The 14,204-nt window shown below is 38.5% G+C and overlaps 1 protein-coding gene across 1 annotated transcript in view; it reads right to left on the bottom strand.

Annotated features, from left to right (window-relative positions):
* Positions 1-14,002, bottom strand: part of LOC145994785 (UPAR/Ly6 domain-containing protein crok-like) — an 85,084-nt gene extending 71,082 nt beyond the window's left edge. Inside the window, exon 1 of the mRNA XM_083131055.1 lies at positions 13,717-14,002. Within this exon, the coding sequence (XP_082987181.1) occupies positions 13,717-13,786 (70 nt within the window). The 5' untranslated portion in view covers positions 13,787-14,002. The remainder of the gene's footprint in view (positions 1-13,716) is intronic.
* Positions 14,003-14,204: the final 202 nt, after the last annotated feature.

Raw genomic sequence — 14,204 nt, 5'->3', positions numbered from 1 at the left:
CGGCAAACGAAACTCCCCTGCAGTCCCCACAGCCAGGAGTTACATCACGATGCGGCCCAGTTTCTCGCAGCTCAATGCAATCAATAGCCTGGCGCCTTCCACCGACCTTCCGTGTAGACTTCTGACTAAAAACTAAGACCGAACGTCTGGCCACTCGTTTCTACAACAGCCACCGTTCTGCAACTGAAACTTTGTACAAACTTTTCCCTAAGTAGGGCATAGCTCTTTTCTGAATTAGTTATGTAATAGGTGCAGAGTTGTGGGTTTCAGTGTAAACACTTCATATAAGCTGGTGAATTGTTGGTACTTTCCCACCTAAAAACTGGGCTCAACGGTTATGATTCGAAGTGAAGAATCGAGCAAGGTTTTGTACAGTCAGGATCAAAAGCGCGTTGCAGCTTTTTTTTCACTTCAGGTGTGCTGCAAGCTAATATTTTATTACAGCCTGTTATGTCATCTTGCAATATCCGCGTGCGTTTATCCTTTTAAGTTATGCTACCTGAAAAAAAAACTGCACGCTTTGCCGGTTACATAACGGTCAGGAGTTGAATCGGATAGACATAGGGTTTCCAGATGTCTTTTCTCTCAGACCTTTCTGTCCGGCGTCCAGGAGGAATTTTTTAAAAAAATCTTACATTTTAAGCATCACAATTTGAATTAAGAAAATCTGTCTTTCAGTTGGAGAAATAGAAAATCACAGGAAAATCATTTACATCCAGAGGGATCTTATTACTCTACAGCCTGGCAGTGGCGTGCCTAGTATTTTCTAAGGGCTTAAGTATACTTTTTTTTAGTAGTCAGTCCTCATTTTGCCATATTTTCTTGCTTTTGACGGTCTTTTTAAATAATATTGGGCCAAAGGGAAGGGGGTTATGAACCCCACCAACCCCCCTTGGTGACACCACTGCAGTTTGGTACATGGAGCATATTGAAAGTACATTTTTTATCAAAATAAAGCATTGCAATTGCTGTTACAAAGTCCTGTGATCTGTAACTATACCAATTTCATTTAGCCAAGCCATTTCCTGATATGTTTTATTCACTGTAAATGATTGTGCCCTAAATTGCTTTGACTTTAAAGTCCTAAATTTTGAGACAGTGTGCCCTACTTTTTGCTTAATTATACAGTTGTCAGAAAATGATGTCGGCAGGAGCAATAGCAGCTTGTAAGAATAGAAAGACATTCTGACCGCAAATAATCTCTACGAATTTCAAGCAACGGTATTTATTATTGCTGGCAACGTTTCAGCCCTCAACACGTCATCAGTACCAGATGGAACTTGAAGAAAACAAGGCAAGAAGATAGGGATTTTTAATATCATGTAGAAGAAATAGAAATAGTGTAAGGATGAGAGACAAGGAGTAGATAAGATAATATATTCTATTGGTTAGAAATTCTTGACGAATCACGACAATTAAATTTAAAACAGTGGTATATTGTTAAAAATCTGCTATTAACTTCTTCTTCTTCTTGTCCTCGGTTCTTTCACACATTTCTTATTTCAAAGACATGTCAATCAGCTACACCCATTCCTCTCATTTCTCCTCTTGTTTGAGAACCAAAAGAAGATACAGATTATATTTATTCCAATGTCCAAAATATGAGAAAGAAAGAAAGAAAAGCATTCATAAGAAAAACATTAATCAAATTAAAAAGTAAAAATTCAACTCCCAACGTCAGTCTCCAGTCCTCTTGCGGATCCAAGAAACTGACTGGTATTTATAATGAAGTCATTCCTAAGAAAACCGACATTGAAATTCTCTACTGCTTTGTATCTACAGTGCTTTCGGAATATCAACATACATACGTATATTCCTTCACATAACCATGGATAACCATGGATTTACTTTTTTATAGGTATGTCGGTCGCTGAATTGCATATTTCTATCTTCATTTGTTTCTGAAATATCGAAGGTTCTGTCCTATAGACAGACAGATGACATTGCTAACTTATATCTAACTGATCTTTTTACATGCTTATTACTTCTTAATGCGCACATGAAATATTTTATTCCTTGTATATTAAGCATTTTCAACGCAGTGGATTGGGAATATTATACAGCGCGATTATAAAGAAAATTAACTAAATTTTGTACGGCTATATGTCTTGAACTATAATATCGTATGTGAATGACATTTGAAAGAGTAGGTCCTAAAGTTTTAAATAGTCTAACACCACTGGAGCTCTCGTCTAGCGCACAGCCGCGCAGAACGTCGGATAACAGTAGGATGCAGCGTCCGCGAGTTCATTAAAACTGACTCTGCGACTGCGGTGCGCCGTGCGTATCGTCTCCATTTCAATATTAGACCTCGAACGAGGAAAAGTATTTGTCGTTGGAATCGCCAATTTGAGCATGGGACTGTGTAAAGGCAAAAGCCCCGGCCAACCTCGTGTATCAGAGGAGAGAACGTGAGACAAATTGAAGAGCGTTTCGTGTGAAGGGGGACATATCGAGCATTTAGAAATTTAATTATGAGTATAATCGAATGTAATTTGAAACTTTAGGACCTCCACTTTCAAATGTTATGTAGATCGTTTACAAGCAATGTATAGTTCAGGAAATATAGCCGTACGAAATTGAGTCCATTTTTAAAAATTGCTCTGTATGTGTATGTATCATATGATTAACGAAAGCATTTGCTTATTGTAACGAAGCGTCAATTACAGTTGATTGCTTATGATGACGTCACTGTCTACACATTATGGGCGGATGTCCAGTCATAGGGTTGCGTGTCAACTGGAAGTTTTTCTTTCCTGCTTCCTCCTCTACTTCGGCACGCGCACTAACGTACGCTGGCGTCGTTTGTTATAACAACGGAGTCTTTTAACAGTACTCTATATGATGCATCATTGTATATCACCTTCAAAGAATATCGTGGTTGGAAGTAATGAACTCTTCTACATTGTATTTTTCTTACTTCACATCGCTTGTCTATTACGTTTGGCTAATCGCAACGATGAGGGTGAATGATGACTAGATGAAACTGATGGACACTCACAGTGGCGTCGTCAAAGAGTTTTAGCTTTTGTTTTCAGTTCATTTTATACAGAGATAGGTTAATCTGGACTGCACAGACAGTTTAAAGTGAGATCCAAATCACTATATGCCTCCACCGGGTATCAAACCCGGGACAAGGCGGCGACGTTACCATCGGGGTTGCACGCATCGCCAGAGAATTTCGTTCGGGTGGGCGACATGTTTTCAATTGGCCTCTCTGTCTGTTGGTCTGTCTGTCTCTCCTCTTTATTTCATTTTCATCTCTCTCTGGACGCCAGTGGTGGTGATTGGGTTCCAAAACTTTTGGGAGGGGAGAAGAACAGTTTTCTTTCCCTTGGCAAATAGGGTTTAGCATAGTGCAGGAGCAAAAGTTGCTAGAAGTGGAAGGGAGGTCAACTGCCCCCCCCCCTAATCGCCGACTGGGTGGCGCCGTCGCATTGTAATCAATGGGTCCCGAGTTCGATACCTGATGGAGGCACATAGTGATTCGGATTCCATTTTAAACTGTAGCTATGTTCAGGCCCGGTTAGTTAATCTGTGCATAAAGTGGACTTAAAACATAAACTTAAAAAAAACTCAAACGCTCTTTGTCTCCTTTTTCATTCTTGCTCTATTTCTCTATTTCCGTACCTTTTTCTTTCTCTGTCTTCTATCTTTTCTCCCTTTCTATGATTCTGTATATTTTTTCTATTTTTCCACTTTATATCCCCGTCTTCTCTTTCATCTTTTCTTTGTGTCTCTATATTTTGCTTTTGTCCGCCTTTTCTTCCTATTTCTCTCTCTATTTCCTCTTGAAATTTCTCGTCCAAGTCATTTTGGTGGGCAGGAAAGTGGGCTTACGGTGAACTAGAGCCCAACCCGCCCCTAGACTTTCGCAAACACCCATGCTCCCGCCAGGACTCGAATCTGGGACCGTCCATTGCGAGGTTGCGAGTCCAGTACTCACGTCCTCAGCCACCGAGGCGACAATATATTTTTGATGAAATTCCATCCTTCTTTCTACGTAAGTTAGATAATATCTTATGCACTTTTCTGATTTGCTATGTTCTGACTTGACGAAAGATTGAATATTTCTGTAAATCTCCAATATTTCACAGGTGAAAAAATTCTGATGAATAGATTATATACAGAAACTATATGTTAACGAGAGTTGTACTTATTTCTCCCTCGGATAGACACAAGAAACAAAGGAAAAAGAAGAAGAAACGTACAGGACAATTAATTAGCTAAAAAAAATATTATTATGCTTCTACGTATTGTGTTAACCTTTCAGAGACAACTTATTTATCCCTACCCATACACAAAACTATGAGCTTTTTAAAAGTAGATCATCATCTTTTTGTTTTATGTTATGAGAGCTTCAACAATTGAAACAAAACCCCAAACAAGTTGCTGACAACCTCTACACCAGCATACGTAAAATCCCATTCTTTAAAGACACGTAGGATGCAAGAGAAACAATAATGAAAATAGTCGTGGACAATACTTGTGGATCCAACTGTACCTGTATGAGTTACCCCCACTAAAAATAAATGTTCGTGGATTATTTCAAGAAAATATTGGCGACCCTACACGAGATGGAAGTCGTGATGAGACTACAAAATGCGTTGACATAAGGGTTATGGGGCTCGTAACGCGATTCAATATAACGCCTTATTGGTTTTCAACACAATATCCGAGTAAATTAGTTTGTCAGACGCACGAGTGAACTCTGAAGAAATTACAAAATAAAAGTAATACCTTGCTACAAAAATAAACAAACAAACTTTGACAGGACAAACATGGTTCTTATTAATCAGTGAGTAACATCTCATGTTTTTGATGTCACACGTTATGTCAGGTAAATCATTGACAATCATTCAAGATCTTTTGTCTTCTTTAAATCAACATCCAAAGTTGATGCATGCCACGAACTTTCAATACAATTTAAAACACGCCTAAACATGAATTAAACGTCAAGTTTTCCGATATATTTCAGTGGCGGCTATTGCAAGTAATTAACAATCTATTGGTCTATGTGTAAATAACATTTAACAGAATCTTTCAATAAGATTCCAAAAGCCAGTAACCAACGGAAACCAAATAGAATTTGAATTGAATAGAGAATGGGGAATATTGATTAATTGTACCTTTAAAACAAGCATGATGTAACTTAGGATGTTGTTTATCACTGTTACGTCAAACAGTATGATGTGATCGACTCAGCAAGTTCCTTGCCAGATAACCGACAAAAATGCGAAAACTATTATTGTTAGGTAAAATTTGATTGCATATTTTGAAAGAACGCGTGGCAATTTACGTATTTTATGTGCAATATGTCTAGATTTATCTTGTATACCTTGGGATTGGAGAGATGTCAAAGGTGCATAATACGTGGAAACTGTTGTCCCCCCCAGAAACATACTACAATGTGTAAAATATCCAACATACAACAGACACAGAGTGGAAGCCCTTTAGATGTTATATTTGCATATACGTCTGTAAACATAGGTCCCGAGTTAAGCGTCTGAAAATGTTTATACTTTCCACGTAACACTACCTCCAATAATAATAATAATAATAATAACAACAAAATTCTGATTACACGGAATAACCTAGGGAAAATCAGAAGAGACGAAACAATCAAGACCATAACAAGGAAACGACAGTATGTGAAAAGTGGGATATACAATATCATTATGAATAGTTTAGTTACATTGTTCAGTACCGTAGTAACAATGATGTTTGGGAAGAAATTAGCTGAAGAATATTGAACTTGCACTTTAAAGAAATGGTCAAATGTTTTCTGCTTTACAACGTTGCATCGTTCCGTTCACAATCCCACTTATCTGATAACTTATACGCAGAAAACTAAGATTTGTTTTTGCCTTGGATTATACTGAACATCGAATTATGGAGATACTACCGTATATCTTTACACATAAAGGCTGAGTTGATATAACTGCATTGAAAACACTCAAGAAATATTCACTTAATTAAAATATACGTCCCACAGAATCGTGAACCCACGATGGATATGCTTTATTTTTTCTAGTAGTCAATTCCATATTTCCCGCCTTTTCCTGCATTGGACGTTCCTCCCTCTATGGGTATGTATTTGGGTCATTGGTAGAACCAAAGGTAAAAACAGTGAAATGTGGGAAATATTTTGTGTGAGGAAATTAGTTACGGTATTAATTACATTAGGCTATGTATTTTTATATTAGGGTTGATATTGGGTTTTCTAGCTATCATTTATAATAATAATAATAATAATGTACATTTATCTCCTCTAAAATAAATTTTCTTGTAAATATATAACTTTTCTCTTTACACTTGCTTGTGACCTCCTTTCTCCGCGGAAGGGAGAAGTTTATTTCATTCGAGGCAACTATGACCCTATCAAAACCCTTTCCTTTTTTTCGCAGGGCACGCCCCCGAGTCAGAAATGCATTCACAAACACTTTTAACATGCCAGACACACTTCCTGGCTTATAGCTTCATAATAAGGCATCTCCCATACACTTGCTCCATGCATAGGGTGACCAAACGTCCCGTTTTGACCGGGACAGTCCCGTTTCAGAGGCGTGTCCCGGTCGTCCCGTCCATATTATTAAAAAGCCACTATTTGTCCCGTTTTATAAAGGTCTGGGAGTTATCTTGAAATCCAAGTCCAAATTTGAGACATTTCATGCTAGAAAAGATGTATTGTTTTTTATGTGTTACGTTACATGTAGAGCAGTAAATAATCATGCAGTTTCTTTACGGAATTGCAACAAGAATTTAAATTTCCTGCGTCTTGACACAAACTCAAAAGATAATTTAGTTGTGGTCTCATATGTGGGGTAAGGTTTTCGGGGATATTAATGAACGATTGTTGAGGAGTAAAGCTACTCTCAAGAAAATTAGTTATTTTGCTAAATACTTCTGGCATTACTCAAGTTCAGCATAAAGGTTGATCAGAAAGGCCGAAAAGTGACATTGGGAGATCATATTTCATTTATAGTTTGTAATGTATCATTTATGTGATCCATACTTCTATAAATACTAACATCACGTTATTAATGACAATACTTTTAGGAATAGGTCTAACCGACTTTTCAGAAAGGGGGGGGGGGGTAAATTGATCTTATTGGGATGTCTCGTTTTTAGGTCAAAATATTATGGTCACCCTATATGCAGGCAATTTCTTCTCACTGACGTACGCAAGATTTTTTTTTCGGGAGGGGATGGAATTGTGAAGGTGGATAGTAGCTACATAGCTGCTTTCTAGGGGGACGGTAAACACAATAAGATATTTAGTATATTTACAGCTTTTTACTCTCAAAAATGGCAATCTGGGGTCATTTTGAGGAGGAGTTGCATTTACCACTCTGGTTTTTCCCGAGTTCTTGCACTGCTTTAATTTGAAAATGTTGATTTTATCAAAATTTCGGAGGGGACTGTAGCTCCATCAACCCCCTTCTGCGCACGCCAGTGTTTCTACTAGACTTTAAAACATGCGATGAAGCACAAAATCGCCTTGCACCAATCTCAGTCAGCTCTCAAGGATTACACAACTCCAAAAGTTAATGTTGTGGTTCGTTCAACCAAGTAGCACAAATTACAAGGAAGGTGGATGAGTGTTTGCCCTTGAACCTTGGTAAAGAAGCAGATTGCCGTAAGGCTTAAAACTAATCATGAAGAAGAGGTGAGGTGGTCCTACCTTGATCACAAAGCGCTTTCCTCCCCTCCGTTTTGTTCTGTATGCATTCATCTCTCTACGAGCTTCCACCTGCTGTTAATTTTTTTTTTGTTCCTACCCAACAGATGCGTTCGACTGCTCGGCAGCCGAATATCATACTGAACACATAGACGAGCTATCTTTAGTCATTATTGAACAATTTTAACAACAATTTAACAATCGCTTGCATGGATGGTGCCTTTTTCTGGCGACGCCCATGATCACACCCTTACAGTGGACTCTCGCACCCCATGAATCCAGATCCTGTGGTGGCCCTTGTGCTCCCCGTTTGAGTGAAACAAGTGTGATTGGTTGCAAAGTGTACAGAGTGCTTAGTGAATCTGATAAGTAGGGCTAGGATTTTTATCACCTAGCATATTTTTCTTTAGAAGGGTGATGTGTTCCCTAAATATATAGAAATTCATATTGTGAAGAAACTAATTGAATTAAGGTGCTTTTTAAGGGCATATTTTGGCACATTTGGACATTTCTACGTGATAAAGCATATTTTGATGGATTTTCTGTCATATTCAGCATATTTCGCTTTTTCAAGAAATATACAGTCATTTTCCAAGTGGATTCGTTGTTACTCCCATGTTCACTCGAGGGTTTTTTTTTATTATTTTTTTTAACTGCAGCAAAATCTTTTCATTTTTAATTGAAATTTTACAGAAAGCATTCTTGTGCATTTCAACCCATAAGGGCCCATAAAGTGAACTAAAAATAGTCTGTATATGAAAATATTTCAGCATAAGTTAGATATTGATGTTTGAAACAGTCTAGTTATAAGGGCATATTTTTCAAATTATAGTGCATATTTTGTAAAATTTTAGGTCAAAAGAGCATATTTTATTTTGCATATTTTGGTGATTTTTAGGTCATAAAAATCCTAGCCCTACTGATAATGAAAGAAGTGCACGGTTCTTAGACATTTGAAGTTCTTTCTTGTCTTGCTTGTAGCTGCCCAGTTGGCTTCGACAACACGATTATGTAAACTAGATTATCATATATTGGTGCTGCGTGTTCTGTTGTGGAGTAAAATTCAGGAAATACGATAAGTTCTTCAAGGACACTCAATAATGTACCAATTGACTACTCACTTTTCTTTGCATGGAAATTGCAAACGCTTATTGGGCCAAAGTCATAGGATGTGTTTTGGTAAATGTTTCGTGAGAATTGCTTCTTTTATCACCGTACCCAATGTTCGAGTTCAATGGTAAGAGCCTAAGAATTTCTCTCCTTCAATGATTTCTTTCCAAAATTCAACATTTCTTAATTAATTCTGAACAAGTCGGAGTAACTTCTCTGTTCTCTGACACTATGTATTATATCGTTTTATTCATCAATAAAAGTATCTCATTGTCCCAGATTCGAATCCCGGCATGAGTATGGGCAGTGGCGGCGATTAGGAGGGGTGGCAGTTGTCCCCACTTGTTGCTACTTTTTCCCCCGCACTATGCTAAACCTAATGTGCCAAGGGTAAGTAAACTGTCCTTGCCCCCCTAGTTTTGGCTCTTCCCCCCATCTTTGGAACCCAATAGCCGCCATTGGGCACGAGTGTTCTTCGTTAGTGTCATTCCATCAATTTAATTCTATCATCGCTCACATTTATCTTCACGATTGGCCAAAAGTGGCAAGAAAAACCGAAGTAAAATAAAATAAACTTTGCCTCTGTCACTTTTGACTAATCGCGAAGATGGAGCTGAAAGGTAACATGAAATTGATGATAGGACCATCACAAACATATATGCACAAGATACAACACGAGCCTCACAGAGGATTATGCTGGCTGTGTGTCCAGAGCCTTGTTAATCTGCAAAATGCAGTCAGGGTTTACCACATGGAAGGGAGGTTGATATTTTGTTACATTTCGAAAAGGCAATTCCTTGATTAATGTTTGACGCCTGACTCATATCCAATTGTTTCTATCTTAAGTTCGACAAACTTTTGCTCGTGGCTGTACGGTTGCCTGGTAATGTGTTCAAAGTTTGTCAAAGTTTAAGTGCACTTTATGCTCAGGTCAGCCAATCGGAGCTGGACCAACGATTTAAAGTGGAAGCCGAATCATTCCGACGATAAAAATGGGACACCCAGATCCTGGAATACTCGCTTTCTTGCAAGGTGTTATGTGTGCTGCCTAACTGTACGGCGTTGGTAGAAGTTGCCATTGAAAATTTGCTATTAAAATCCACTTATCACCGTAGAGTTAGGCAACACACATAACCCCTTGCAGAATAGCCAGTATTTCAGGATGTAGCTGTCCCATTTTTTTGCCGATGGCTGTACAGAGCGCCTTCGCAGGGTATCGAACCTAGGGACTCTTGAATACAACGCGTGGAGTCATTACGATATCGAGAAGGCTTTCATTTGTTAAAATGTAATTCATAATTAATGACAATGTTGCTGTTACTACGAAGTACTAAGCCTCGATGGCCTACTATAAAGTCCAAGACTGGTGATTATTCAGCCAGGTTTTATCCCCTGAGGTCGGTTAGTACAAGAGGTTCTGAGGCCTACTCAGTACTGTATCAAATTAGAACTAGATGTAAACTTTTGAAAAAGGAAAACTACTTATTTCTAGTATGGAAGTCCTCCTTCCTGCACACCTTCTTGTGCAGGGACTTCAAGGACATTGCTGAACTCTCAGAGGAAACTACTACTGTAAAATATTTACGTCTGAACGGATTGTTACTGACATCCAACAGTACGAATGTAAGCACATCTCTTATTTCAACTTTCGAAAGAAAGAGCAAAGCTTGCAAATTATTTTTCACACAGGAGAAACAGTCGACGAACCGTACAGCAAACACGTACAGTCACAGTAATGATCAGGGCCAGATTTAAATTGATGCCCCCATGGTCAATATAAAATTGCTGCTCCGTATTTATGTGAAGTTGCTGTGGAAGGAAAAAGAATAAAAAAAATCCACCCATCTACAATTGCTTCTAGATCAAACTGATCTACCACACATGCGTCAAAATATATTGTTAACATTTACAAAGAGACAGCTACATACAACATAAAATTCAAATAAAATAGAAGTTTAAAATCGAGAGTCTGTGTTAAGAAACCGCTTACCTTAACTGATTCTATACGTTTAATTGCACCAACATCGAATGACGGATTTTCTAAGGTTGATTTTCAATTTATTCAGTTGATTGATTACTGGATTTTCTTTCCTCTCTCTGTTTATAACGTTTAGGTTTTTTCCTCATGGCTTCCACGTGAATCGCAAATGGTAAGATGCCCCAAATTCCCACATGAATCGCATTATGGTAAGACGCCTCAAATTCGTGCGATCTCAAGATCATGCCTACTACTCAATGATTTATCCACACACCCCAACACCCCCAAACATTCCTCCACTTCCTACACAATTTACGGTCATTTCGGCTCTAAATTAATCCTTACACTTCACCAAATACGAACTTACAACCCCATATAGAAAATTCTGTATCAACCCCTGACTAGCACTAGTATTTAACTCCGAAGGGGGATGCGGTGTGGAGGCGGCAGAGATATTTTCAGTCACATTTAATGCACATAAATCTATGCGAAATATGCGTATTTTCGGAAGATGAGCTTTAATTTATGCGTCCCCCCCCCTTTTTATTCGCGACGGACTTTTCGATCCGGGACATCCACCCTCTACCCCCCCCCCCCTCTTCATGGGCGCCATCACCGATTAGCCGTGACACACGAGCCAAGGTTTCGCAGAAACTCTAATTTGTTAAAGCGCAATATAAAGTGGTTGGGGAACCCTTCGTGGACAAGTGAGAACATGGGCGTCTCAACGTGATCTGCATAAGAACTCAGTGGTGACAACCTCAATAATATTTCACTGCAATTACAATAAATTGGTTCGCGTTGACGTTGTCTGGTATTATCTGGGATTAGAGGTCATCCTGCAAGATTTTCAAAGAAAAGGGAGAAATGCTGATAAAAGACTGTAATTTTTTTTGAAAAAATATGTGAAGTGAGATCAACTTGAAGTGACAGAAGATTCCAATTTCTGATTTCGTTCTCGAAGTATAGTACGTTATGGAGCAAGAAATGAACATTCTCGACTGCATTTCAAATTTAAATGAACACAATCAGTGTATCTCCTACAATGTGGATGAGGAGAAGAAGCTGAACACTTGTCAAAGGAACATGTGCATAAGTTGATCAAGGCACCCAAGGTGCACACCAGACAAAAGCACGGTTAATGCATATACCTGCGTATACTGAGAAGGGTAAAGTTGTCTCATTTATTTATTTAGATTCTGGTATGTAAATAAATCACGCTTTGCATGTGAAGCAAGATGGTAGTTAAAGACGTAGTTAAAGTACCTACATTAGCCAAGTATTCATGTCCATTATCTTTAAATGAAAGCACTAAAACTAATTTAAATATTCATTTTTAAGAAAAGTCAACACATTTTAAATTTCTCATCAAAGAAACTTTAGTATCATCGACTATAGTCAGGGATGCACCCAAAAGGGCGGGAGATATATGGGCCAGAACCCCTCCATGGACTTAATTTTTGAAGAAAATAGGTAAATTTGATTAATTCCTTCCATTTTCCTGTTCGTTATTGCATTTTAAATATCTTTCAGGACAACTCCTTTTCTTTATAATTTTTTTTGTTGAGCGTTTTTGCTCTTGTTGTTCGCGTTCGTATTAGCCATTCCATCACGGAAATTTACCTGAACTGGCGTTACATTGTGATCGACAAACCTTCACGAGATTACAGGACATAAAGACACCATCTTCTAATTAAGTATCTGCGGGTTCGATTCCTGGTAAACGCATATTTCATTTTTAATTGTCGGGAATCTAGTTAAACTTTCGTTTCAGTCCTGATTAGCTTATCTACACTCGGCTTAAAACAGGATGCGTTCTTTTTTAATTGATGTCCTCATAGGATATAGAGTAGAAATCCACGATCTAAATGCAACCAGTCCAAGAAGATAATGGCGTTTTTTGGCGATAGAGTAGTAGCAGTTGTTTCTTGAGTATTATTTTTCTTTATTTTGATCGTACTTTGTCCGTCAAGCTACCCTTAACACCCTGTCAATTTCGATGGCAATTCCAACTCGGAAAGCAATGCGTACAGAGTACTGGTTGTTAAGGCACAGTTTAAAAACAAAATTACCTTGAAGCTTATGAAAATACTTATAAATGAACTGCTTCATTTTGAGTATCTTATCACATTACAGAAATAAATTTTGCCTAGAGGGCGCACGCAACGCTCAAGCAGTTTCCAAAGTTGTAATATAAAACGATTACTAAGCTTGAAGTTTGTCCTGCTTTAAGGTTAGTTTCTCTGCAGCCCAGTGTCAAAACGCCGCATCGTACTAGTCGCGTCGCTACTGCCCCCCTTCCCCCAGCTCTCGATATAAATGGTATAGTCCAGGGCCCTACCGTCCACACAAAATCAATGCACCAGCGGAGAGTTTGAAAACTGACATTTACCGACGTGAAAGGGTGTTTTCTTAATGGCAGGTGTGGATATAAGAACTGTGTAAACTTAATATAGCCTTTCGCATTGTTACGAGACAACAATTATGAGATTTTCTATTCGAGGATTGAAGCAATGTTCGCTCTTGTGAAAAAGAACTTTAGCAAAGCGGGCAATCGTTCATAATTTAGATGATTTTAGAGACACTTTCTCTAATAATATTGTAGTTTACTCTTCCCATGATGTTAAAAGAACTGCTTTTTGAAGTTTAGGTCTATGCCGAGAATGAATTTATGCACGGATCGAAATATACTTTTTGCACAAGGTAAAATTAGTGTAACAAATGTTTTTCATACATTTATGTCAATAAACTCTAACCTACCAAAGCATTTAAGTAAAGTGTTAGCAATTTGTGAAGAATAAATGTGTGATCTACTCTCGTAACTAATAAATAAGCGTTGCACCAGTTTAAGGCTTGCGCAGAAATACCTCATTGTTGAAATTAAGCGTAATATTACAATAACGAAAGCAATAAAACAACACTAGTGCGGTATTTTCCCTCAACTCACCTCCTGGAGTAATGAAGCCGAAAATCACAACAAATCCTAGCGCCAGACTAGCTATCCTCAATCCTTCCATAGCTCGCCAGAACACCGACCAACATCCAAACCACCACTCCGCTACCAGAAGCCCGCCTGCCGCCGTTTCAGCACACGGTCACACCAGCTCTCTCGAGTTCGACCGACATTTGGCGAGTTTCACCGAACTTTCCCGAATCGATTGTAACCGATATCGCTACTGGGTCGAATGTAATGCACAAGGTGTTTGCCGTGTCATATTCGAATCAATGATCTGTGGGAACTTCCAAAGATCTGTACTGCGAAATAACTTTCTGGAGGTCTCTGCAAGCCTGTTCGGTTGGTTGACTCTAATTGGTGCTTTTACAATGTTCTGAATTGCTAAACATGCCTTTAGGTTGCCGGAGCGTCGGCCGTAACAGACTTTGCATGCAAAAGAATCACCTGCAATGAAGATTGTTATCTCTGGTTGGCTTGTT

This window comes from Lepisma saccharinum, chromosome 11 (assembly GCF_977018435.1).
Source record: "Lepisma saccharinum chromosome 11, izLepSacc3.1, whole genome shotgun sequence".
NCBI lineage: Eukaryota > Metazoa > Arthropoda > Insecta > Zygentoma > Lepismatidae > Lepisma > Lepisma saccharinum.
This window is presented reverse-complemented; position numbering and strand designations above follow the sequence as displayed.